The sequence below is a fragment of the Gracilinanus agilis genome, chromosome 3, assembly GCF_016433145.1.
Source record: "Gracilinanus agilis isolate LMUSP501 chromosome 3, AgileGrace, whole genome shotgun sequence".
Taxonomy (NCBI): domain Eukaryota; kingdom Metazoa; phylum Chordata; class Mammalia; order Didelphimorphia; family Didelphidae; genus Gracilinanus; species Gracilinanus agilis.
The window spans coordinates 370,400,078-370,427,595 of NC_058132.1; the positions used below are offsets into that span (position 1 = coordinate 370,400,078).

Consider the following 27,518-nt stretch of genomic DNA (forward strand, 5'->3'; position numbering starts at 1 on the left):
CAACTGTCAGCTCCAGCATTTTGAATGATGATTTGTGTTTAGAATAGGGGAACATTACATTGCTTTTACTTATGTAGACAACGATTTGGACTTAATTCTATGGGTCTGGTTTCACGTATATTTAGTTGAATGACTTAAGCATGCTGCTTATGTTCTCCTGAGTTTAGAAGGACTGTATTGCCTTCTGGAAAAAAAATGAATTGTTAAAAAATAACAAAAAACCAAAAAACAGAAAACCCAACAAACCAACCCCTTTTTGCACCATCTGCTACATAGTTTGGTGATAATGTAACTCCTTGGACCATATTCAGCAATTCTGGTAAAACTAAATGGAAACCTACAAAAGTGCTTTTAAGAACTATACTGCTATGTTTTGTGCAGGAACAGTTAACGTTCATGATCGTTGGTTTAGGAGATTCAATTTAACAACATTTATTAAGAACCTATAATCTACATTAGATTTATATTAGGCACTGGTATCAATACAAAAACTAAATCATCTCTGCTGTTAAGAAGCTTAAACTCTACCTTGAGGGAAAAACTTGAATATCCTAAACAATCCTGTTGTCGTATATGTTACACAGAGGCACAGAGACACTATAACTCCTAATGTTGCTGGTTTGGGCATGCCAGACTTATAAGCAAGTAATAGCTAGCCAACCATTAGAAGGTATTTTGTTAGAGCTTGTTAAATGTAAGAGAGAATTTTGACCAAAATTCTGAACAAAAGTACATTTATCTCAGGGGCAGTTTAGCATAGTGAAGTAAGGAAGGAAATAAGAATTTATTAAGCATTGACAATGTGCCAGACACCGAGCTAAGTGCTTTTTTCATTTGATCCTCACAGCTACCATGGGTAGGAGGCATTATTATCCCTACTGAATTGCTAATTATTTTATGGAATTATTAAATGGGGGCAGGCTCACCTGGTTCTTTGGGCAATCTCCAGGAAAAACTATGACGGCATCAAAGAGTAATGCTTCAATCACATTTTAATAAGACACAGAAGGTTTAGGAGTAAATGGCACAGAAAGGAGAGAGAAATAATATACGGGGAGGTACACTTAGAGGCAGATGGCATGGGCAAGAGGATGGGGTGATGGAGGAAGGCAGGCAGTGAGGAAGAGAATGGGAAAGGTCAGGGTTGGGAAGTCATGTAACCATAGATTAGAATTGGGAACACTCAGCGGCATGTACCCCTCGGAGATGGAAGAGTGGTCGAGGACCAGAAGTTTGGGGGTCTCGTTTTCATAGTATTTTTGTGGAGGACAGAATAAGTCCTATCTGTGCCACCAGGTGGTTATTTCATTAACATGCGTACATCACCTCAAAGTTAGCAGCAGTATTTGATGTTCTGCTAGTCTTACTGTGGATGTCTGGAGCTTATCTGAGGCTTATAAATCGTTGCAGTTAGTAATATCAAAAGACTCCAACAATCAACCTTCCTTTGATTTAGCACATTGTCTCAGGATGCGATTTTTAGTCACTATATGATAAAGTCTGGGCAAGCAACTATTATGCTTCTTTGACCTATGGGTTAGTCTTTATTTTTTTAATTTTAATTTTGAACATTTTCCCCTAGTTACATATTTCATGTTCTTTCTATGGGATAGTCTTTAAATGTTTAAATTCCCATCATACTATTATTACTTTTCACAGGCTACTTAAAACTTACTATATTAACTATAAAGAGAGTGGTGGTTAGAGAACCAGAACAGTATACAACAATATATAATAACATTCCCACTTTACAGTCAAGAAAATTGAGGCAAACAGGTTAAATGACTTACTATCAGGTCAAATAGTTTGCCACTGACTGAGACTGGATTTGAACTCCTGTCTTCCTAAATCCTGGTCCAGCATTTTATTCAGTGAGCTACCTAACTGCTTATGTAGTGGATGGAAAGTTGTCCTTATTCTAAAGTTTTGTACAAGTTCTGCATCTGACACAAACATATACAATGGGACTCAGGAGTAGCCATTTAACATTTTAGTGTCTCAAGGCAATTTCTCTAGAGTTTAAGTAGAGGAGCAGGTACAATTCTGCTTTGGTATAGGGATTTTCCTTACTGGGAGTTCCTATACCAGAGAAATCATAGAATCAATTCATATTTATAATAGAAATTTAAATCTTGAAAATCATCTAGTTCAATATACTTATTTCATAAGAAGTTGAACAAAATGACATTTTGCTTTAGTATATCTCTCTTCCCTGTCCCAAAACAACCAATGTATTGATACCCACCCACACAAAACACCAAAAGCCAACTATACAATTTCAGAGGAAAAACCCAACCAGCACTCAAGCAAGTCATTTAACTCCTCTGGGCCTTAGTATCTTTATTTTTAAATTGAGGGATTTAGACTAAGTTGGCCTCTAAGATCTCTCCCAGCTATAAATTGACAGTCTTAGGATTTGCCTTTCCTTATGTGACTCAGTACCCCCTTATTGCTTCTGACTAATGTTAACCACATTTTCTGTGATCCAGCCTGCTGAAAGGTTTCCCCATATCCTCCAGAGAGAGAAGGATCGTGATCTTGCCAAGAAGTTATCTAGGGAGAATGCACATATTAACTCCTGCACTTGTTAATCCACACATCTTTTCCAAAAGATTTTCCTATCGAGCACTGGAGTGCCCTCATGAAAGAGGCCAGTATATTCTGATATTTCCAGTTTCATCTAGAATTCAGGGCCAAAAATACATCTCTAGTTTATTCCAAGATACTTTATAAGTAAAGAACCATGTGCTGTCCAATCATAAGCAGTTAAAGACAGCTCTGGTTTCCTGCTTCAGGAGAAAAGGCATGACTTTTCTGTACTAAAACTTCAGTAAATGTAATATATCTTCTGAAATGTTCATTTCTTTACCTGATGTATGGCATCTTTGATGTAAAGTTTTGAAACCATATTGAAATTTAGAGTTCTTTATTTGATCTGTGGTATATGTCATCTGAATGGTTGTGTACAGGGACAGATTTGAACACAATTGGAATTGGGATCAAATTTATCTCCTGTTCTTCCAACCAACCCATTTTGGTCAAAATCCACCCCACCAATCTATTCCCTAATTTCTTGTGGTTTATAGTACTCTAAGGCTGACTGGCCTTCCTATTTCTCATAATTTATTCTCATTCCACTCCTGGGTAATAAATTCACCAATGAGGAAAATAATTATTGCTATGGTTGGGACTATTCACTATAATAGATAGGTGGAGCACTAGTGGATAGAATGTAGACCCTGGAATCAGGAGGACCTGAGGTCAAATCTTGCCTCAGACACTTATTAGCTATGTGACTATTGGCAAGTCATTTAACTCTGTATAACTCAGTTTTCTCATCCATAAAATGAGCTGGAAAAGGAAATGGCAAACCACTCCAATATTTTGCCAAGAAGACACCAAAAACCAGCCACGAAGAGTCAGATATGATTGAAATGATTAAACAATAGCATAGCTGGACTCAGGAACTATTGAACAACCTTTACCTTTGCTGAAGGGATAAACTGGGCTGAATATAATGTGATGTCATTTTATATAGAAAATTCTAAATCCTTATATCTGGGTTCTAAAAATGTCAACTGAACAGCTATAGTATTAGAGAAGATGTAACTAAACAAGAAGCCAGGGATTATTGTGTAAGGTCACATTTATACATAGTGACTTACACTTTATAGAAAACATTATCTTCACAACAACAAGGTAAATTCAATTATAGGATTGAAAACAGGTGGAATCTTAGATGTAATCTAGTTTAGCACACATTTCACAGACCAAGGAATTGACATTAGAGAGATTAAAGAATATGCCCAGAAGTAGGCAACAGGGATTTTGAACTAATGCCTTTTGATTCCCACACTAGTACTCTTTAAAATAGATTTTTATTGATATATTTGGTCTTATGTTATATATATTTCTCTTCATATTCTTCCTCCTGCCTTCTCCTAGAGAGTCATCCCTTGGAGCACCTTCTCTTATACTTATAGCAAAGAATTTTAGATAAAAAAGCAAACAAAATACCTCAAAACTGATCAACACATGGAAAAATTCTGGTATTATATGCAATGTCCCATTCCTAAGAATTCCATCCTCTTTAAAAGAACAAAGGGTGGTAATGGTCTTATTTATATCATCTGGATGGGACCTCACCTGGAATACTGTCTCCTTTTCTGAGCACCATATTTCATGAAAATTATTGACAACATGGAATATAAAGCTAGGGAAGGGTGATGCAAATAGTGAAATCATGTCATATTAAACTTGGTTGAAAGAAACTGACAGGGACTTGTTTAATTAAATTGAATTGAACTGGGGATGTTTAGCCTGGAAAAGTGAGGTCTTAGATGGATATATGGTGACAGTTTTCAAATATATGAAGGATTCTGTGAAAGAGATAGTAGATTCTCCACACTAGGAGAAATGGGTGGATGTTATAAGAATACAAACTTAGGTTTGGTAGAAAGATATGCTTCCTAATAATTATAATTCTCCAGAAGTAGAATGGTTGTTTTGATAGGCAATGAGTTCTCTCTCACTGAGGTCTTTAAACAAAGGCTAGATTCACTTGTTTGTATGGTAGAAGAGATTTTTGCTAAGGTAAAAATTGGAATAAAAACTTCTGAGGCCTCTACCAACTCCGATTGCATGTGCATATTTTATCTTCCCCTATTTAATTATTCTGCACCAGTGAAGGGACCATGTCCTTCATTCCTTTAACAGCTCTTATTTTATGTGTTGTTCTGGGTAAACAGCACAGATTTTAGATAACTATTCCTGACCCCAAAGAATTTGCAATCTCTTTAGGGGGAGTATAGGAGATAAGACATGAATACATACAGATACACATGTACAAGACATATCTGTGTACAGACATAGCTTTGTATCTTCAGTACCTAGGACAGTGGCTTGAACATAATACGTTATGTTAAGGATTTGTTATTTCATTGGGGACATGTTCATCAAAACATACTGCAATAAGACTGGTAAGAGGCTTTGAAAGCATGTCATATGAAGATTAATTAAAAACTTATTGAGAAAGGAAGGGAAGAGTCATACTGTAGCATGCCCTAGTGAGACCAGAGAATTAACCTTGGGAAGAACAGTGACCCTCAACCCACCAGACTGCTCTGGCTTTGTCCCAAAAGCCATCTTAGAGGAGGAAAAAATATTTTGAAAGGGTCTACTTTCCTTATCACCATGAGTAATTGCAACTCATGACCATCTGCTCTCACTACGTAGATAAGCCCAAGAAAGGCAGTGCCACCTTCCCCTGATCTGTGGGCTTCCTATCCTATATCCAGCTCAGTCCTCATAGTCTTCATTTGTGGAAGTAACTTATGTGGAGAAGGGTCCAACTATCCCTACTAACTACCAGTCAGTTGCCACCTCACTCATTTCCCTTCCATAGAATAGACAAGCCAGCCTAGCTGAAGCAGCAAAGCACCCCGAGAGAGAGACAGGAGACAGCATGTACTGAACAAGTTTAACTATCACTACTACTACCACCTTGCCCACTGTCTCCCTCTACATCCTGATGGAGAAAGCCCAGATTCTAAATCCAAAACCTTGAGATTAGCAATGCTTCCAACCCACCGCCCTCAGCCAACATCCTGGAAAGCAACTCTTGTAGAAATGCAGCCAGGCAACTGTTCATATGGGGGTTACAGTCATAACGACTGAAGACTCAGAACAAAATGATCTTATCACCAAAATCCTTGGCACTGTCAATGGATGAAGAGGAGAAACTGGTGACTTTATCAGTGGAAAAGACATGAAATAAAAGAAATAACCATTTGTTTTGCTGTTGTACCCAAAGGACTATTGGGACCTTTTCATCTGGCTTGTAACCAAAACAAAGGTATTATCCCACCTTTAGAATTTGGGCTTTCTGATATCAGGGAGTTTTATTTTTCTATTTGCATCCTCCCCCAGTGCTTAACATAGTTCTTTACACATAGTAAGTATTTAATAAATACTTTATTCTTACATTCATTCAGCAGATGTAAGTTATAGGGAGATATATTTCAATTTAATATAAGGGAACACTTCCTAATTATAATAACTGTCTAAATTGGAATAGATTGCAACAAGGAAAAATGAGATCCTCATCACTGGATGTCTTCAAACCAATATAGGTAATGGGTTTGTCATTCCTGAGGATCTTCAAGCAATGATTAGATTCATTTGTGGATCACCATGTGTTAAGGATATTGTAAAAGGATTGGATTAGATGACCTTTGAGTTTGTTTTCAGTTCTAAGAGTCTGTGAATCTATAAGGGGTTGACACTTTGGCAGCCAGATTTGTTGGCATCTCCAGTCTTGTTCTGGCTCATGAGTTGTTGGACTCTCTTCAGACAAGCTTTGCAGCCACAGCTCACCCACAGTACTAATTAATGATCAAGATGTTTGGACTGAGAAATGCTACTCAGGTCTGGACAAGCTCAAAGTGCTGCCAGAATCACTTTGTGTGACTGGCATTCTCTAACTGATCTGATTTAATATGCTCCCTCTGATCACCAGTGTTGGAAGCATGGGTACTTGGGATTTTACAAGTCAAGGATTACTGTTATAGAAATCTGGGTCTTGACAGCTGGTTGCACATGAGTAAGAGATTATAATAACTCCTCCAGTAAACTCTATTGCATTCTTTTTGTTATTCTTTAGCTCATCTTTCTATGTTACACTTTTTACTTGAATTGATCAGATTTCTTTGAAATTTGTGCAAATTTAGGGAATTTACCTTTTTTTCAGGAAAATATGATGAAGAGAGTATTTTTGAATGGGTTTTAACGGATGTGGTCTTATAAACACTATTCTAGGTAGAGCAAGCCTAGGTGAAACAACTCTGAGGAGTTAGCATCCTTTCCCTATATCTCAGATTATGACCCAGACAAGTTAAAAGAGCCCACCTTTGGTATCTACCTATTATTTCAGGTAGTCCTGTAGGTCTAGATTCTAGGACAATGAAGACTGACTCATTGGTACTGATTGGAACCAACATAAGACTTGAGAAACCCCATAGCTAGGCTAGTGAGTCTGCCTCAAGGTGGGATAGGTACTTGTTTTTATCAGATGGGCGTAGTTGACTGCAAAGACTCAATAAAGAAATGAGTCTGATTTAGTAGAATCTTTGAAGGGTCATTGAAACCAAATATAAACCCTAGAATAACTTGGAGGGGAGAAATGCTTATCCTTTTTAGGGATTTTTATCCTCAAGAGTGACCTGACTTCTCCAGGTTTTTTCCTCTCAGACCTTAGATACACCTTAGTAACAAACTACTATATCTATAAGAGATGCCTGAAGTTATTCTAATATCCAATAACATTTGTATCACATGACCTGACCATTGATCACCTAACTAACCCAAAGTTCATCAGAAACAAGAATTGAAATAAAAAAATCTAACCATGCTAAAAATATTAAGTTTGTCTTTAGGAGCCCAGATTTTGTGATAGAAAAGATGAAACAAATTGTTTCAGTTGCCATAAACAATACTTCTGATTGGGCAGTGAGGTGGTTCAGTGTAGAGAAAGCCAGGGCTGGAGATGGGTGGCCCTAGGTTCAGATCTGACCTCAGACATTTCCTAGCCTTGTGGCCAATTGCCTATCACTTACTCCTTGGAACCAATACTTAGTATTGATTCTAAGATGGAAGGTAAGGATTAAAAAAATTTTCCTAAATGTACTATGTGCACTTGTATTTCGATGAATCTGTTATTTCAGTGATATGAGTATACCCTTCACCAGTGTAAATTTGAAACATCTCTATGCCTTTTCATCAATTCAGTTCTTTCCCAAGTCCTTTCTTAATGGAAGGTTTACCTTTTATATCTTTCTTTAGGTGTTTTAGTATTTTGTGGATACCAGCATAACATGTAGTTGGTTATCTGATATACCTAATCTTTGATATATTCTGCCTTTTCTGGTTGCATATATCCAAGATGTTGTCTTTTATGCCTCTTCTTACCTGTAAATCATGATTGGTAATATGATATAGCCTACTTATACCCATTGTATATTTTTCTTTTACCATTTGGGGTATCTGTAGATTATATTCTTCTGTGATTATGGTGTTCTATGATTCATAGCCACATACCTTTAAAAGGAGAATGCTGATGTTTAAAAGATATACTTTGTGACAGAGTACCCCCTTTATGGCATTGTATTCATGAAAACAATGAACAATTTCTCAGAACTACTCAAGTCAGCTTTTTTCCTTCCATTTAATTCTAGGCCAAGATTTTTGTTCACCTTCAGTACCTGTCCAAAATAGGTATATTGGTGGACAAACCTAATAGGTTTGCCATTTAATAACTTGCAACCTCTTTCCTTCTGTGATTGCTAGGTTAATCCCTTTTGAATAATGAAGTCTTGAATTTGTTGCAATCAGTACACCTTAAGAATCCCTTTTCCATTTGAACTTTAACACGATTTCATCTATGACCTGGTAAGAACCTGTGGAAACCATCACTTAATATAAGATCATTGAACAGTTATCTCTGTGGTTACATTTTTCTTTTCTTTAAAAAAACCCCTTATTTTCTTTCTTAGAATCGATACTAAGTATTGGTTCCAACTTAGAAGAGTAGTAAGGACTAGGCATGGGGGTTAGTTGACTTACCTAGCTGTCACTGTGGTTACATTTTTCAAAGAATATTGTCTGATATTAATATAGGCATGGGAGAAATGTTGTTAAAGAAGAGACTTTAAGGCTCAGTTTTCTTCTATTTAATTCCTGTAATCACCTAACAGTAATCATCAGGACTTTGTATTTTCCACAGCTTTCTTTCAATTATTTAGCAATGAAAATATGGTTTGCTGCAATGTTTTGTTAAAACTTGCTTGTTTCCTTCTCATTCTTTTATCTAGGAACCCCTTGATATGTGCAAAGACTATTCTCTTACAGACTTTATAGAGAAAGGTAGGTATATTTCATGGCAATAGCTAATGTCTTCTTAGTCACAACTCTTAATAATAAAGCTTGAATTTTCCAGTATTATGGAATTCTTCCTACTTTAATATATCTTGAAAACCTTTCCTTAACTTCCTTTACAACTATGTTCCCTCCAGCATGATCATCTGGCTGTGTTTAGTCTGGCTGCTCTCCCCAACCTCATTCTCTTAAATATGACTTCCAGTTCCTCACGTGTAGCACATCAGGTGCCTAAAAGTTGGAACCACCATAGTAATGATTCAATCAATAATGAAAATAGACTGCTATAGAAACCCTATAAATCTGTTCCATTTCATTTTTATTTGCTGTCTTCCTTCCAGTTTAATCTACGTGTTCTTGGGATGTTCTGGCTTAGTTTAGTCTTATAGTTTTAGCAGATTTGTTTCCACCAGAGTTTTTTTTCACTATTTCATGGGAAAATATTGCTCAAGATCATCCATGATTCTTATAAAAATACTTTGCAAATCACTTCTATTATTTGAAGAGGGTTATAGTCTGCTCATGACCACCATGTATATGTCTCACAATTGCACCTTTGAATAGTCCAAATTCTACTTCTTCAGAATTTGACAGTATGACCTACAGGAATACTCATAGCATCACAAGAATAATATGTGTGTTTAAGAGATGAGTCTATTACTTGTGGAGAAGTTAAGAGTCATTAGAGGAACTTCATAATTTCCTCAAAGTATATTCAGCCCTCTATCCTAGTCATGTTCCATTCTGGGCCACCTCAATGTCCATTTTTGGTATCTGCCCAAGATATATATGCTTATCCATCCATCTGTCTTTATAGCAATCCAGAAAATAGGCATTCTTCTTGTTTTTTTTTTGAATAGGTAGTTAGGTCAGACATTTTAGTGTAGTAGAACACTTATCTGAGAGTCAAGGAAACCCATTGAAGTTTAAATCCTATGATATCTGTCATATATATGTCTTTATCTCTTATGATCTCACTGCCACCCAGGTTTAGGCCATCATCACCTCACTCCCAAACTGTTGCAGTGGACTTCTGTTCTGTCTCAAGGTTTTCCTCACTCCAGTTCATCATCTGCTCAGCTATCAAAGTAATTTTCCTAAAGAGTAGGTCTGACCATGTCACTCTCCTATTCTATAAGTGTCAGTGACTCCTTTACTTTCAGGACAAAATATAAATCCCTCTGAACATATTCTACAATCACTGACTGGCCTTCTTGTAGTTCCTCATACAAGGCAGTGAATCTTCTGGTTCTTTGCATTTTCACTGGCTGGCCATCATGCCTGGAATGTTTTTCCTCATTACTCAAACCTCCTGACTTCCATGGCTTCCTTCAAATTCCAGCTAAAATCCACCTTCAACAAGAAACTTTTCCATATTCCCCTTTCACTAAATGCTATTGCCTCATCTCTGTTGATTATTTCTAATTTACCTTGAATATATCTATTTAATATGTAGTTGTTAAAGGCGACAACAATCTCCTTCATTAGATTGGGAAATCCTGGAGTACAGGAATTGGGTTTTTTCCTTTGTCTCCCCAGTACTTAAAATAATGCCTAGAACATAGTAGGCATTTCAGTTATTATTAACTTGACTAGCCTCTGATGCATAGTGGTTATATGATTCTGGACAAGTCCTTTACTCTCTCAATGTTCAATACAATTCTCTAAGACTCATAGTTGCAAATAAGGTGCCAAAGTATACTAGTAAAAGTCAATCAGTCAATAGACAATTATTAAGTAACTACTATGTGCCGGGTGCACTGTGCTAAGCAATGAAGTTTCCTCAGCTGAGAAACAACATCATAGCGCTGTTCTCTATTTCCATTTGAAGGAAGCTATGTAATATTCTAGGGTTTGAGAGAATCTGTACAGTCATCTCCCAAATCTGGAGAACATCACCATCATCATCATCATGAATAAGAAATTCCTCTTGAATCCCAACTTTTCATTGAACAGCCTTCATGACAGAGGCAAACATTTTTTAGCAAACATCTTCCTGTGTCAGTCTTCATTTGATATTAATTGTCAGAGGACAATCAGAAAAAGTTATCTTTGCTCTTACATATGTCAAGGAATTTTGATATATTCATGGTTAATATTTTATTGAAGGTAAGAGTCTTTAAGGGCACTTTTTGCTCTACCACATCAAATTATTTTCTCTTCAGCAAACAATATACACTGTGGCATCTTGAATTCTTTTAATATACATCATATTCTTAACTTAAACACTAAAAAGAAAGAACAATTCCATATCCATCAAACATGAAAAGAAGATTCTGTATGAAACCTGAATTTCCAATTGTCACTGTTACTTTTAAAAAAGCATACAAATTCTCCATTATTTTCAAAACTGTCCTGCTAGTTTGTACTTCCTTCTGGACTTCAATCTAGTCTCTTTTGTGTATAAATAGCTCCTTTTAGAGGGGAGCATTACTATTCCTTATCCATTTCCCTAATTAAAAACCAAGAGAAAGAAAAAAAATATATACATTGTAATCAATAAGAGAAGTGAAGCACTGACTTTGCCTATGTTCAAAAATGTCCCTTTGTGTACTTGTGTCCATGAGCTCTCTATCAGGATATAAATAATATGCTTCATTATAGGTCCTATAGAATAGGTCATAGGATTGATCAGAATTTGGAAGTCTTTTAAAGTTGTTTTCCTTTAAAATATTACTGTCATAAATTGTTCTTTTGGTTCCACTTGCTTCATTCTGAATCAGTTCATACTAATGGATATTCTCTGAAATTGTGTCTTCTGTTATTTCTTACAGAGCAGTAATATTTTTTCACATCCATACACTGCAACTTGTTCAGCTACCCCTCAGATGTTTAAAAACAACCTAAAGCACCCTCTAGATTCTAGATTTTCTTTCTCCTCCCCTCTATTAATCTTCCCCTTTGATAAGTTTGTTTTTCATGTGGCCATTCCCTCCCTAGAATTATCTCTGACCTCTCCAGTCTCTCCTTGGCTCTTTGTTCAGTTTGAAATATCTTTACATGAAACTCTTGTTCTCCTTCTTTCCTTTTTCTGGTTCAAGTAAGGCTGAATTTTATCTGATGTTTCTCATACTCCTGGTTTTCCCCATGTTTATATATTTTTTTCATGCACACCAATGATGAGAAATAGAAAGTTTCAACTGACCTCTTCCTTCTTTCTACATTAGTGTATTCCTTTTAAGTTCTTTTTTTCATTTGCCTCTTAAAACCCATAGAACTGAACCAATCATCCCTACTCCTCAGGAGCTTTGTTTTCTCATTTAACTCCTTCAACACCCTTTGAAAATATGGAAGAGACACTAGTTTTTTTCTTCCTCATTAGAATGTGAATACTACTTAGATAATTAGATGCAACAAAGCTCTATGTATAGAGTGGGTCATGTGTGGCAAAAGTCATCTTGTTTGGCTCAAAGAAAGGCTGAAGAGATATCTTCTTGCTCTCCTCCAAGGTATACTTTCACTACTATTAGGAGAAAAGCAGAAAGTTATTCCTAGAGACCACTCTTCTCTCCTCAGAGAGAGGTTAGAAATATATCTACCTGCTCCCTTAAATATTGTTAGTCTAGTGCAGTGGTTCCCAAACTTTTTTGGCCTACCGCCCCTTTTCCAGAAAAAATATTACTTAGCCCCCTAGAAATTAACTTTTAAAAAATTTTAATAGCAATTAATAGGAAAGATAAATGCACCTGTGGCCATCACCGCTCTCCTGGATCACTGCAGCACCCACCAGGGGCGGTAGCACCCACTTTGGGAATCACTGATCTAGGGGATATGATCTAACTTCTGTTCACTTTGTCTCATTATTGGAACAATGGGGTACCCTGAAGTCTATATCTAAGCCTTGATTTCTTTCCTACCAAACACCATTTCAACAATGAACATACATAGTAAATAGAAAAGAAACCCATTTACCCGAATCATAGCAAAAAATATATCAGAGAAGGTACACATAGGAAGGCATATGCCAGATGATACAGAATAAAGAAGATCTCCCATTAGGAGTGAGTAACTAGAGAGATCTAGATAGCACCTAAGGGCAAACTCCCTAAAGTCTTTAATGTAGCAAACTGGGGAGAGGGACGGGATGGAGACTGCTACATTCTCTTCTGTTTTTAGAGGGTCTTTTCCTTCTGCAATCTGAAGTGAGATTGACCTCTTCCAACTTCTTTCTTGAACCTGGAGGCCAGAAACACCCCAAATAGTTTGATTTTAAGAGTCCCAAAGAAGACCTGAAGCTTGAACAGTCTCAAAGATGACTAAAGAAGGCTGGATATCTCAACCTCAACAACTCTTCCCCACTCATTGTTCTGGGCAGGACATTAATCTCCACCAAGAAGGAGAGAATCCTATACTAATGGGCTTTGGGACAGGAGTTAGAAAGAAGAATGAATTGCTTGTGGGTAGGCAAAGCAAATGTGACATAAATGACAATATTATATAAATTAATTTGGTGCCATACCCACAAAGGTATCAAAGGATTATCTTAAAGAGCCAGAAAATATATTCACCAAATCCATGTGGAAGGACAAATATTTAAGTAATGGGAAGAAATGGGAAAGAAGTGGGGTTAATGGTACTAGATCTCAAGCTATATAAATTATATAGAACACAATATAGGTACATAATATTGAAAGGAAAGAAACAAGAATATATCAGTACCTACTATGCCAAGCGCTGTGCTATACACAAATAGTCCCAACCATTTGGTTGTTCTTAGATTTCCAAGTCCACCATTGTATATCCTAGTATATGCAATTGTCCACCATTGACTATTCTAATGTATATTAAGATGCAATTTCTTCTGAAGATCACTAGCCCGTTCTATCTGTTCTACAGCTGAACTCTTCTATATATGATGCCTTCTCCATTTAGAACGTGAGCTTTTTGAGAGCAGGGACTGACTCACTTTTCTTTTTTGAATTCTCAGTGCTTAGCACAGTACTTGGCCTGTGGTATGTGGTTAATAAATACTTTTCCATTCTACTTATATTGTGAGTAATAAACATATGGAACTTGTTACTCCAAGAGTTTGTGCAGTCCAAAAATACAAATAGAGTCAAGAAGAATTTAGCAAAATTCCTAGTTGATTAGCAAATAATGGGTTAGTATAGGGAATTTGGAGATATTCACATTACATCCCTAACCCAGATAGCATCATTTTGGGGGAAGGGAAATACCATGCTCACTGGCAAACTGCCTTGGATATGATGACCAGAGACCAAGAACTATGCTGAATGGATAGTGAATGTGATCCATAGGGGTAATTCATATGTTAAGTCAATAAGAATTTTAAATTAAAAACACAGTTTTTTCCCATATGAAATTAAGAAGTAAAACAAAATAGACTATGTTCCCGCCCTCACCCCCCCCCATGTACATTTGCATATTATTAAGTATTTTTATTTCCTGGCACAATAGCTTGTGCTATGAATGCTCAATAAATGTGAACTAGATTTTAGAATTGATAGTATATTACACATAACAAAACATAATGTATCATTATATATTAATACAATACAATAACTAATAAAGTATTATAGTCATAAATATCATACACTAATTTTCATTATATAATTACAATAATATTAATATAGAACTTTAAGGCTTGCAAGGCATTTGACCTATGTTATATTACTTGAGATCCCCAGCAACTCTGTGGACTGAATAAAACAGACATTTTCATTTCATGGTCACAGCTATAAAATGTCAGATTTAGGATTTGAATCCAAGTCATCTTACATTTGGAAAATTTATGAATTTTAATGAAAAGCAATCTCATTTTTAGTAATGGAATGAAATTAAAAGATTTTTAAAATTTTAGTATATAACTATTGAAAAATAACAAGTTAAAAAAGGATCATTCTAAACTTCTACTAATTTCATTTCTTCTACAACACTATCAAAAGGGAGTTGCTTAAAAAAAAAAAGAATGTAGAACAGTGAAACCTCAAAGTTCGAAAAGATGTGAGAATGATGATTTTATCTAACCTCAAATTAACAAAGAGATTAACAGAAGTTATTCTATATATGTGTATATATATACATATATACATATACACATGTGTGTATAAAATTTTAATGTGGGATCATTGATCATCTGAATCCTATAATTAAATCTATGATCTTATGAATCCTAACCTGAATGGTAAGGAGGAACTCCTCTTTATCCCTCCTAGCTTCTCTTCTTCCCTTTCCTTCCCATCTTCCTTTTCTTTCCCCACTGTGGCACCCCAACCCCTGCCATGTCATACTTATTTGTAGACAGAAAGTAAAGTTCTCACCACTCAAGTCCTTGACACTGTCAAATCAGGAATGTCTATGATTTTATTAGTAGAAATGACATTAAAGAAAATTCATTATCATTTAATTTACCACTCTCCCCTAAAGACCACAGAACTTTTCCATCTGATAGGTAGCTAAAACCTTAGTTGTTTCTTTTCCATTAGAACTGTGAGCTCCTTGAAAATGGGTGGTTGTGCTTTTCTCTTTGAGTCCCTCATGTTCTGCCTGTAGTAAGTGCTTAGTAAATGCTTTCTCAGTCATTTATTCACTTTCCTTTCTACTTCCTCATCCATAGCAGCTTATAGCTCATGAAAATAGGGTCCATGTCTTGTCATCCACTCCCAGGGTCTAGCACATTTTCTTATCTGTGCATTTTCCATCCAAATCTGTGATTTCACTGAACATCAGATATGGAAACTTTCTCCTAATCGAGATCAGTAACATGTTTCTAGCAGGATCTTATAGACTTCGCTGTGGTCCTAAGGAGGTCACTGACTTGCAGTGGGAGAAACCGAATGTGTAGCTTTATTGATCCCAAGACTGGATCTATCCACTCTACTCTGCCTTTCTTGCACAGGCATAGTAAACACTTAATAAGTGCTTGTTGAATTATCATTGCTTCTCACTGTGGGAACACAAAAGTTCAAGTCAAAGGTTTTTAATATTATTTATTTTAAAAATTCTTACTTTCCATCTTAGAATCAATACTGTGTATTGGTTCTAAGGCAGAAGAGTGGTAAGGGCTAGGCAAGGGGGGGTTAAGTGACTTGCCCAGGGTCACACGGCTAGGAGGTGTCTGAGGCTAGGACCTCATATGTCTAGGCCTGGTTCTCAATCTACTGGTCCACCCAGCTGCCCCCCAAAGTTATTTTTTTAAATCCTTGCCACCATAATTTCCCCCAAGACAGAGTTCTTGTGCATTCTCTTTGGTTAGGACTCTTGGCTGATAGAAAATCTTCTTTTCATTGAAAAGCTAAAATCTTGAAAATGATAAATGATCTAAATCCCTTACCACACTTCTAAGGAAGAGTGAAAATTATTTTTGTATGGCTAAAGAAATTAACAAACAATATTGATAATAAATAAATAACATTAACATAGTACTTTAAGGTTTACAAAGCTACTTTAAATATGTTGTCGCATACCTCATTTGATTCTACAACCACTCTTTGAGATAGATACAGTGATTAAAGAAGTTCACCCACTTGGCCAAAGTTACACAGCTAGCGTCTGCCACAGGATTTGAACTCAATTCTTCACCATCTATCCATTGTGGTACCTATGCAACTAGCTGCCTTAGCAGCTCTCTGTTTTAGTAGCTTAGGTAAAAATTATATACATACATAATATTAATGTATCATCATTTAGTATATAATATAGTATATCTAGTATATAATATATTATACGATATAGTATATAACATAGTATATAATAAAATCTCATCATATAGTATATAATAATAAATTTCTCATACATGTAGACTATATATTTATTATAATTACATTATATATTATACATAAGAAAATAGAACATAACATTCTATATTCATATGCAACAATTAATATAATATTATAATATATCACACTATTATTCATTATTATAATTGCAATAATATTTAAAATTTAAATATAGAAGCAGTATATACTATATTACATATTACATGTAATTGTATTATAATATGTAATCTATTTTGCTACATATATAATTTGCAGGGGAGGGAATAGTCAGTAGAAAATGGTGATGATTATTAATATTGGCCTTAATTAGTCTAGTGATTGAATAGTGAGTTTCCTGCATATCTTTTTCTTATCCTAATACCCTCTCTTCTCCCTGTTTTTTTTTTAAACCCTTAACTTCTGTGTATTGGCTCCAAGGTGGAAGAGTGGTAAGGGTGGGCAATGGGGTTCAAGTGACTTGCCCAGGGTCACACAGCTGAGAAGTGTCTGAGACCAGACTTGAACCCAGGACCTCCCATCTCTAGGCCTAACTCTCAATCCACTGAGCAACCCGGCTGCCCCCTTCCCTGTTTTTTTTTTTTTAAAGCAGGCTCCATGTAACTATTTCAACTGAATTCTAGGCTGTTTCAGAAAACCTCCAATGCATCACAGAGAATTCAGCATCTGAGCCTTAAGGCAATGGCATTTAGAATCAGCGTAAAGTTGGCCAGCTGGATGAAGGACCAAACTTGCAAGTCTGACAGCCCTGCCTGTTCATCAAGTTAAAAAAAAAGTTTGAGATGAAAAAGACCTGTTAAATAATCATGTCCATTCCAGAGTCAGTGCCAGAGCATTCCTGTTGTGAGTGTTTAGGCCAGTCTGGTTTTAAATGACTCTAGTAACGCATCTTTCAAAACTTGCTTTTGGAGATTCTGCAAACCATTAGAACTCTTATTTGGAGTAGTAGGGTTAGGATTTTTTAAAAATTCCTTTTATTCCCACTAACATCTCATTATATATAATCTTATTCTTGTTTTAAAATATGTAAACCGTTTTCCTAAAGAATAGCTTAATGTTTTTGAGGAGTAAATAGAAGGATATGACCTCCTGAATATTTTGAAGGTTTTAAATTTCTCTGAGAAGTAGCTTGGGGAAGTGGCTATCAGGGCATCCTTGAAACCAGGAAGATCTGGGCTCATGTCCTGACTCTGACCCATACTGGTTGTGTGAACATGGGCAAATCATTGATCTTTCAGTGCCCCAGCAGATGAGTGATTCTCTTACCTATGAAATCTTGGGTCTGGTGCTTATTTCCCTGCCTAGTCCTCTGTCTCATTTCCCAAAAGAGAAGGGTGGGAATATGAGAACACCTCAAAGGGTCAAACTGTGTCAATTGAAGTAGTACAGTTTCTTTAATCCAGAATGCAAAGAAAATAGAGACACTAAGAGGAAAAAGAATATTTCAGAGTAAATGATTTTATCTGTTTGAAATAATTTGCATTTAAAATTCATGTGCAGAGATAGGAGAGATAACAGTAAATTATAGTAAAATTATTTTTAAAAATCATGTGTTAAGATTGACAGGCATCCTTCTAATGCTAAAGTTCTAGACCTTACTGTTTAAGTCATTTGTGTTCTTCACGACCTGGGAGGGAGTAAAATTCTGTCCCATTTCGGTCCAAAAGGAGAACTGACAATTTAGTGGGCAATTAAAAACACACATTAAGAACTGCAATTTGCCAACTAGTGGAATTCTACTTTTTATTTCACAAAAATTCAGATTTCTCTTTATAGCTTCTCATCTTCTGGATTTCTAAAGCAGTAAGTGAAAATTTGAAAACCACCTCAGATCTTTCCTCTCTCTTGATTTAGAGTAAATTGATCACAAGTTCAACTTTTGTTTCCCTGAGAGACAGCAAGAAACAGAGGCAATAAAAGCAGAGGGTAGAAACTTATACACCAGAGGGGAGTGTGATGTTGATAATTTTTTATGCTATTGTGCCTAATTTTTTTTTCAAGTGGAAGGGTGTGATGTCATTCTGTCTCCTCCCCCTGTGAAGTAAGCTCATGCCTAACTTTTGCAGCCTCTGTCACTGGGAGAGCAGTCCACTTAAATGCAGCTCCAGTAGGCTGTATGATACCCACCAGCATCACTCCCACTGTGAGTTTGGGTTTGTAACCATGATCTCCAGCTTGATCTTTCTCCTTCTTTGTGGAAATATTGCCCTAACCCTGGGAAATGCACAGAAATTGCCAAAAGGCAAGTAGCTCTAACGGTGTTTTTTTTCCTTCTGTTTTTAATATGACTTGTTGGAATACATTCGTTTTCAAGTGTTGAGACTAAATCTGCTCTGCTGTAGTATCTAAGGAAATTGTTGTGCAGTGCAGACGAAATCCAGGTTTGGGAGGAACTTATTTTAAACTCTGATTTTCTTTTAACTCTGCTCTTCTACCAGTGACTTTTTAAAAATTGCCAAGAAAAAATCAAAGGACAGTATTCTTTCATTAAGGGTAGCAGATGTTAATGAACTGTTAAAGTTTGGTTTTAGGCAATCATACATGAAGAGGGATCCAGATTAGAAGGACATTTAAATCCTATTAAAGAAGAAAGCTGTGTTTCTCTCTCTCTCTCTTTCTCTCTGTCTCTCTCTGTCTCTGTCTCTCTCTGTCTCTCTCTCTGTCTCTCTCTGTCTCTCTCTGTCTCTCTCTGTCTCTCTCTCTCTCTCTCTCTGTCTCTGTCTCTGTCTCTCTCTCTCTGTCTCTCTCTCTCTCTGTCTCTTTCTCCCTCCCTCTTTCCCTCTCTCTGTGACTCTGTCTTTCTCTCTCTGTGCATATGTGTGTGTGTGTGTGTTTTGTTTTCACTATCTCATTACTAGTTTGGGAATTAACAGGAGCAGGTTATCTTCTCCTGAGGGAAAATGGGGTGCTTGGAGGAGTTCTGCCTCTGTACCTGTTAAAGGGAGGGTTAAGAGGATTCTAGGCATGAAATACCAAAAATGGGTCATGTGCACATTTGTTTGGATGGTTCCCTCTGCTGGAGTTTGGAAGAGAGTTTGCAGGACTTCAATGGACACTCCCCCTTTGTCTTCTTGCTAAATTGAACTGAGTTCAGTGTTGGTATTTTGTTTATACATGTTACCAGAGGAGAATATTTAAATATTTCTAAATTTAGGCTCTTAAAACAACCTAAGCAGCATATCAGCTTTAAAACTTGGGACTTATTTTCCAACTCTGAGTGAGTCTGTCAAGGTAGCGTGTATGGTCCCTTCATAACATTGATTTTCTCAGTGGATTCCAATTCTGTAAAGACATTTTCACACTGCTGCACTCAGCAGGCACAGGAAGAAGCTGGAACTTACTATTTAGACATTAGGGGAAATGTTCAAAGTGGTAATGCCACTTCTCAGGCTTGCCAATAGCATGGCACAAGATATCAGAACAGAAGTGTGTCCAGACCAGAAAGTCCCAACAGTTATTCCTAGGTGTATTTTCCTCAGAATGTTTGCGCTGGCCAATTGTATCCTAAAGATGGCATGTTCTTTCATTAGCCAGTGCAGATTATCTTGAATTTAGAATGTGCATCTTGAAGGGTTTACTCAAATAGTAAAGCAAATTCCCTTCAAAGGTGACCATTTAAATGATTTATAGAAATGATGGCACTTCACAAAGAATTTCCCCCTAACAGGAATGTCATGCCTTAATAACTTAAAACATTACTTCTTAAATATATGTTACAGGCATTCAGACAAAAAATCGATGCCATTTCATTGTGTCTATGGTTATATTTAATAAGGACATACCATTTTCTTCTGGGAGGCTGAACTTTCTTGTGTTTGTGATCTACACATGGTTTTATTTTACTTTTTATTCATTGTGATGGAATAACAGTCACAATTATGTTCCTGCAGATTTCTGACAGTGCCAAAGACTTTAATTATTGTGTTGCAATCACTGGATGAAATCTCTTGACACACTTTTCCTTTTCCAGTAATTTTGAAAAAATGTCATCTAAAAAAAAAGGATACAGACCTCTTGATAATAATAGCTAGCATTTATGTAGTTCTTTAAAGTTTGTGAAGCACTTTACAAATATTCTCATTTTTATCCTCATAATAACCCTGGGAGGCACACGTTATTATTATGTTCATTCTACAGAAGAAGAAAGTGAGGTAGGCACAAGTTAAGTGACTTCCTCAGTCACAAAGATAGAAAGAATCTGAGGCAGGACTTGAACTCAGATCTTTTTGGTTCTAGATCTATCACATTATTCACTGAACTACCCAGCAGCCCTCTTTATATAATTCCTTATCTTTTCACCTATAGCTTCTATATTTAGAAAGATCAAAGAAATGATTCTCTTATAGTAGATTTTTCTTATTTTGTAAATGTTCAAGTAATGTGGATTTTTGTGGAGTTTTTTCGTGTATGTTTTTACTAAAATCATATCTGAATGGAAACGTTTTCTTTCTTTCTTTTAATTTAGTTGAGTTTGAAGTGCCTATTGGATTCAAGGCACTATACCACAGGTGCTGAAACACTAAAATTTAAAACCATTTACCTTAAGCTGCACTTGAAATGCTTCTACCACCCTTCTTCTCCCATAAAATGAGCTCTAAAATATAGTATTTTTAAAAATTAAATTATACCTATAATAAAATCTACATATGATAGATGGTGAAACCAAATAATAAAGAACTGTAATGGAGGCAGCTAGATGGCTCAATGGATTGAAAGTCAGTCCTAAGAGAAAAGGTCCTGGGTTCAAATCTACCTCAGATACTTCCTAGCTTGTGACCTTGGTCATGTCATTTACCCCCCACACCCCACTGCATAGCCCTCACTTCCCTTTTGCCTTGGAACCAATACACAGCACTGATCCTAAAAATGCTAACTCCAGGAGCATAAACTCAATGATTCCCTGTTTGACTCTTCTCTCCCAGAGTTCTATATATCCAAGTTCAAAAATGTCACCAGCTAGTGAATCCTGGGATAGTTTTGTCTTCATAGCAATGCCGGCAATACATAGTAATTAGAGAAAAATAATGAAATAGAAAAAAATATCCAAGATGAAAGTATGAAAGGTCATCATAATCTTTTGATGAGCAGGCATGGAAATTCTCAATTCTATTTCTAGCCTTCTCAAAAGTGATTTTGCAAGTCCTATCTTTTTTATATCTGTAATATCTTTTCTATATTCTATATCTTTAAAGAATATACCTTTTAAGAATCCTTTTTATTATTGTTAAGTCATTTCAGGCATGTCCAACTCTTTGTGACTCCATTTGGTGTTTTCTTTTTTTTTTTTTTAAACCCTTACCTTCCATCTTGGAGTCAATACTGTGTATTGGCTCCAAGGCAGAAGAGTGGTAAGGGTAGGCAATGGGGGTCAAGTGACTTGCCCAGGGTCACATTGCTAGGAAGTGTCTGAGGCCAGATTTTAATCTAGGACCTCCCATCTCTAGGCCTGGCTCTCAATCTACTGAGCCACCCAGCTACCCCATTTTGGTTTTTTCTTGACAGAGATACTGGAGTGGTCTGTCATTTCCTTCTCCAGCTCATTTTACAGATGAGGAAACTGAGGCAAACAGGGTTAAATGACTTGCCCAGGGTCACGCAGCTAGTGTCTGAGGCCACATTTAAACTCAGGTCTTGCAGACTCCAGACTCAGACTCTATCCATTGTGCACACCTTAAGAATTCCTACTTTATTGAAAACCCATCTCGAGAGCCATTTCCTACAAAGGCCTTCCTGATCTCCTCAGCTGCTAGTGCCTCCCACAGAAATCATCCTGTGTTTACTCTGCACTTGTATATTTATGTGCCCCTACTTAAAAATACATGTTGGTAAGTTCCGTGGGGGCAGCAACAGTTTTATTTTGGTCTGTTTATTCCAAGTTAATAAAAGGCAGCTAAGTGATATAGTCGATAGAACTGGAAGGTCAGGATGAACTGAATTTGAATTTGGCTCAAGACACAGACTAATTGTGTGACCTTAGGCAAGTCACTTAACCTCTACTTACCTCAGTTTCCTCAACTGTTAAACAGGGATAATGATAGCACCTATTTCATAGGGTTGTTGTAAGGATCTAATGAGATAGCATTTGTAAGGCACTTAACTCAGTACCTGGCACTTAAACAATAAATGCTTGTTCCTCCCTCCCTTCTTTAGTAACTAGGACAGTGCCTGACACATAGTGGATGTGTAACATGCTCGTTGATTGATTAATGACCTACGCAGTAAAATAGTAACACATTATTTGGTACAGGGTGGGTTTCCTTGTATCTCAGACCTAACTGGCTCCAGTGTGAGCATTTACACCTTATAAATCTGCAAATGCTATAAATCAGTGCTAGGTTTATTATTTTGTTGACTGGTTAGTCTTAAGAAAGTTATGGAAAAAATGGTCATAATGCAAACTGAACTTAAACAGTATATCATGGCTACATGCCCCACCCTAGTCCCTGCCCTCCGAGAGTTGATTCTAAATCATTTAACAACCTGCCACTGCCCAAACGCCATATTTTATGTCACACACAATTGTAGGCAAAATGACTTTCTATAGGTCCTCTTGGGAGATATGTGTTATGTGATATCTTCCTCTAGCTTCCATAGAGGATAAATTAAGAGATCAAAAAGTATTTCTCTCTTTCTTTTTTTTTAATAAACCCTTACCTTCTGTCTTAGAATCAATACTGTGTACTGGTTCCAAGGCAATGGGGATTAAGTGACTTGCCCAAGGTCATACAGCTGGGAAGTGTCTGAGGCCAGATTTGAACCTAGGACTTCCTGTCTCTAGGCCTGGCTTTCAATTCACTGAACTACCCAGCTGCCCCCAAAAAGTATTTCTAAGTTTTGGACAGATGAACACTTCTAAGTAAATCCAACAAAAGGAAGAGAAAATGAACAGTGCATGTAAAAAGGGGAGAAAGGCAATTGGGCGAGTGGATCCCATTCTGGTCTAGTCAGCAGAGCTTCTGGATAGAAATACATAATTAAGAGGAAAAGAGAGAGAGATCACTAAAAAAAAGCATTTCCTAATCAAGTACAATGATTTAAGTTTTAGACTCTCCCAAGCAGGTCAAGAAGTGTCCGGAGAAAGTGGCAAAGGGCAGATTGTGTATTATTGCTATATTTTAGCTTATGAAAATCATACAGTGCTAGAGATGTGAAAAGGAGCTTTTGGTTTGAATAGAAAAGGGTATCCTGGCTAAAAGTACCTTTGAGAATAATTTTAATGACATGATTAAGATGAGGAAAAATTTTTTATTCAAAAGAATGACCACCTCTGGGACTATTAAGAACATATGCTATGAGTTAATAGTGCCAACAGTTAAATTGTTGCTTGTAGACAGAATTGTACTCTTACAACCTTTCTCTGACAATTTGTGAGTTAACTTCTTATTGGAAGAACAGAACAATATTGAGAGTGAAGAGTTTTTTTATTTACTATAAATAAAATAAGAATAAATATAGAAGTGCCAACTAATTCAAAGGATGCTCACAGGTGCTTCTCAGAGAGGGAAAAAACACCTGCTTAAATTGGCTTCATTACCCAAAAGCAAGGAATAAAACTGCATGGGGTAAAAATGAGGCACTTGATAATTTTCTTTTAAACCTAAAATGAACAAATGTAAGTAGTCTGCCATGAAATTATTGTCTTAATTTTGCTAACATCTATCATAAAAGATGAAAAAGTAGAGAATTTCCACTAAGGACTTGACAAGATATTTTAAATGTCATGTCACTATATTATAGTTGGTGTGCAAAAGTGGGCACAGGTAGGAATAGAAAAAAAAGAAAAAAACATAGTGGAACATATGGTTAATTATCAAGAACTGAGAAAAAAATCATTGACAAAAATAAGCCTAAAGAGAGACTTTTGTAAGACCCAAATTATTGAGTTCATCCCAACGATATTTCTAAATGAAACTGGAAAGGGGATGGCAAGCAGATACAAAGCTGTACAGATTTGCTCGCATTTATTTCTGTCATGGTCTATTTTTATGAAGAGTAATAGCAGAACCACCACATTTGGACTCTGCCAAATGTACCTGATCTATTTTGAAAGGAAGTAATAATGGTACTTAAGAAGATCATTTGGAGATCAGCAGCAGAACCTAGCCAAAGACTTATAAGTGCTTATTAGAGGTGATCCAACTATAAAGATATGCAGGGATCAGTTTCCAAGTTATTTTAAAGAGGGGAAGATAAAGAATGGATAATACCATGGCTCTCTGCCAAGAAAACATTAACAGCTCTCCCCTCTTATTCCTGCTCTCTCATTTATATACATTTTTATGAGAATGTTCTGTGCACAAATCAAAGGTACCCTTGTTGAAAACATGATAAAGGAACAGATAGATATTCTCAGACAACTTTCCAAAGTAATCTGTAACTTTATAGTCATACTGCTAAGTAATGCTGAGAATACGAGATTCCCAATATGTCCGTTATTTTTATTTATTTATTTATTTTTAAAGTCTATTTGACTTGGTAGAAAAAGTACAGGCATAAAGGTTCTTTCAAACAAGGTATTGCCCTTTCACAAAACAGAATCGAGTGTGGCTTTATGGCAAATAGAAATATTCAGATTACTTCGTTCACATTCTGCTGGGTCTTAACACCAAATATAGTATAAAATAGGGAGGCAAAGACTCACCTAAGATGCCTATTAGTGTCCTGCCTAGTCTAAAAAAAAATGACTGTCGATAGCAAGATTCTCTGAATGTTCCTGTTCACAGATGGCATTGTAATAATTGTATTGAATCATGGAACACTGTAATGTTTTCTTAGCAAAATCTATAACAATGCTTATGAGACAGAACCTATAAGAGTATTCTGGTTCAAAAGACAATTGTTAAATTTTCAGAGTGTGTTGGAAATGGAGTAACATTCCATAGCAGGACTTGAGTTATTATTATTTTTTGATTGTCTAAACTTAAGAAAGTGATAGAAAAATGTTGATGATGCAGATTAAATTTAAGCGTAACATGCATACTTTCTCTCCCCAGAGAACTGATTGTTATTATTAACCCACCTTAACCATCCTCACTAAAAAAACAATGCAATAGCATATTGTTATAATTTTCATGCTGTTGAATAATTAGCCCATCATTATTGCACATTTACAGTGAAGGAAGAAATTGGGTTGGATTACATTTGGGAAGGGCAGCTAGGTGTTAAAATGGAATACCAGACTTGGAGTCCAACTCAGTTCAACTCACCAAATATTTATTAAGTACTTACGATATGAAGAGTACTATCTTTGGTGCTGAAGGAGATATAAAGATAAATTAAAAAATCTCATTCTTTTTAATTAAATGAATTGACATTGTTTGTTGGAAAGTCACTTAATCTTTGTTAACCTTAGTTTCTTGATTGTAAAATGGGGATAATAATTACACCTACACCCCAAGGTTAATGTGAGTGCCAAATGTGATATTTTGAAAAGCACTTGGCACAGTGCCTAGCATATAGTAAGTGCTATATAAATGTTGGCTATTAGTTTGAATGCATCAAGAGAATACTATGAATGCCTTAAGCAAAGGTCCTGTTGTCTTTTCTCCAAAGAACAATCCTTAAGGACATTTCCCTTGACAGTGGTCAAGTTGTGTATTGATGAAAAATTTTAAGACAGAAACTTCCTGTTTCAAAGAATCATAGACTGAAATTAAAAGGCATCTTAAAGGCCTTTTAATCCATTCCCCTCATTTTTACAGATGAAGCAACTGAGGCTCAGAAGTTGAATGATTTATCCAAGGTCATAGAGGAACTAATTGTCAGGGCAGGATTTCAACCCTGATCTGCAAGTTCTAGAGTCCATATTCTTTCCACTGTATTGATCTTGACTTTTTCCTTGCTTATCTATGCAATTTTCAACCCATTACTCTTTTGTTTTATATCTCTAAGCTCCTGAGTTCTTCCCCCGCTTTCCAAATAATTTCACGTTTTTCAATGATTGTACATTTGCAATATCATCTAATCAATTACTGCCCTAGAATCCCTGGGAACTGGAAAACTGAAATATGATTCACAGGCATCATTTTTCTGTATTAAAAAAACGCTGATAAACTAATGGTGCCATTGTGATTTCCATAGAGCTGCCACCAAACTCTCCTGATAGGGTGATCTGGGCCTGCCATTTTCTATAAATAGCTGGTGAAGACCCAATCTGACATGCAGATCCAAAAAAACCACAGCACTCTGCCTACTGCTCCATCTGCTGTGGGTTGACAACCACCTCTCTCTTCTCCTTGATAGTCTCCAAACTTCTGCTATAACCTGTACTTAAAACTCTCTGCCCTTCCAAGGACTGATTTTGGGCTAGTTTTCTTTCTTCTCAATGTAAGTAGAACTACAAATCTCAGGGTGGGGAGTTGTGTCTTCTGACTCGTTGTCAGAATTTGTTAGAAGTCTTTGCCCTCAAATAGCTTATATACTAATGGAGGGAAAATATGTGTAGATAAATAAATATAAAGTTGGGAACACTCACAGCTAGAGGAATCAAAAAAAGTCTTATATAAAAAGTGGCAAATGAATGAGAGCCTTGAGGAAAGAAGCTACTGATTCCAAGAACTGAAAGTTGGATGTCACTTGTGGGGAACATAAAGTAGGCCAGTTTAACAGGAAGGTAGAGTGCCTGGGGGAGCTGGGAAATTTGTGGTGGTGATGGGGAGATATAATATAAAATAATCCTGGAAAGATAGATTGCAGGCCAATTTTGAAAGGCTTTAAATGCCAAACAGAAGAGTCTGTATTTCATCCAAGAGGAAATAGGCAGTTACCAAAATTTCTTGAGCAGGACATGATTAGACCTGTGCTTTAAAAATATCAGTTTATGTGCTACCCACATCCTGAGAGAAAGGTGAT

At 36.3% G+C, this 27,518-nt stretch overlaps 1 protein-coding gene across 1 annotated transcript in view; it reads left to right on the top strand.

Annotated features, from left to right (window-relative positions):
- The first annotated feature begins 18,830 nt into the window (after positions 1 to 18,830).
- Positions 18,831 to 27,518, top strand: part of LOC123241583 (ABI family member 3 binding protein) — a 287,167-nt gene continuing 278,479 nt past the window's right edge. Inside the window, exon 1 of the mRNA XM_044669199.1 lies at positions 18,831 to 18,909. Within this exon, the coding sequence (XP_044525134.1) occupies positions 18,831 to 18,909 (79 nt within the window). The remainder of the gene's footprint in view (positions 18,910 to 27,518) is intronic.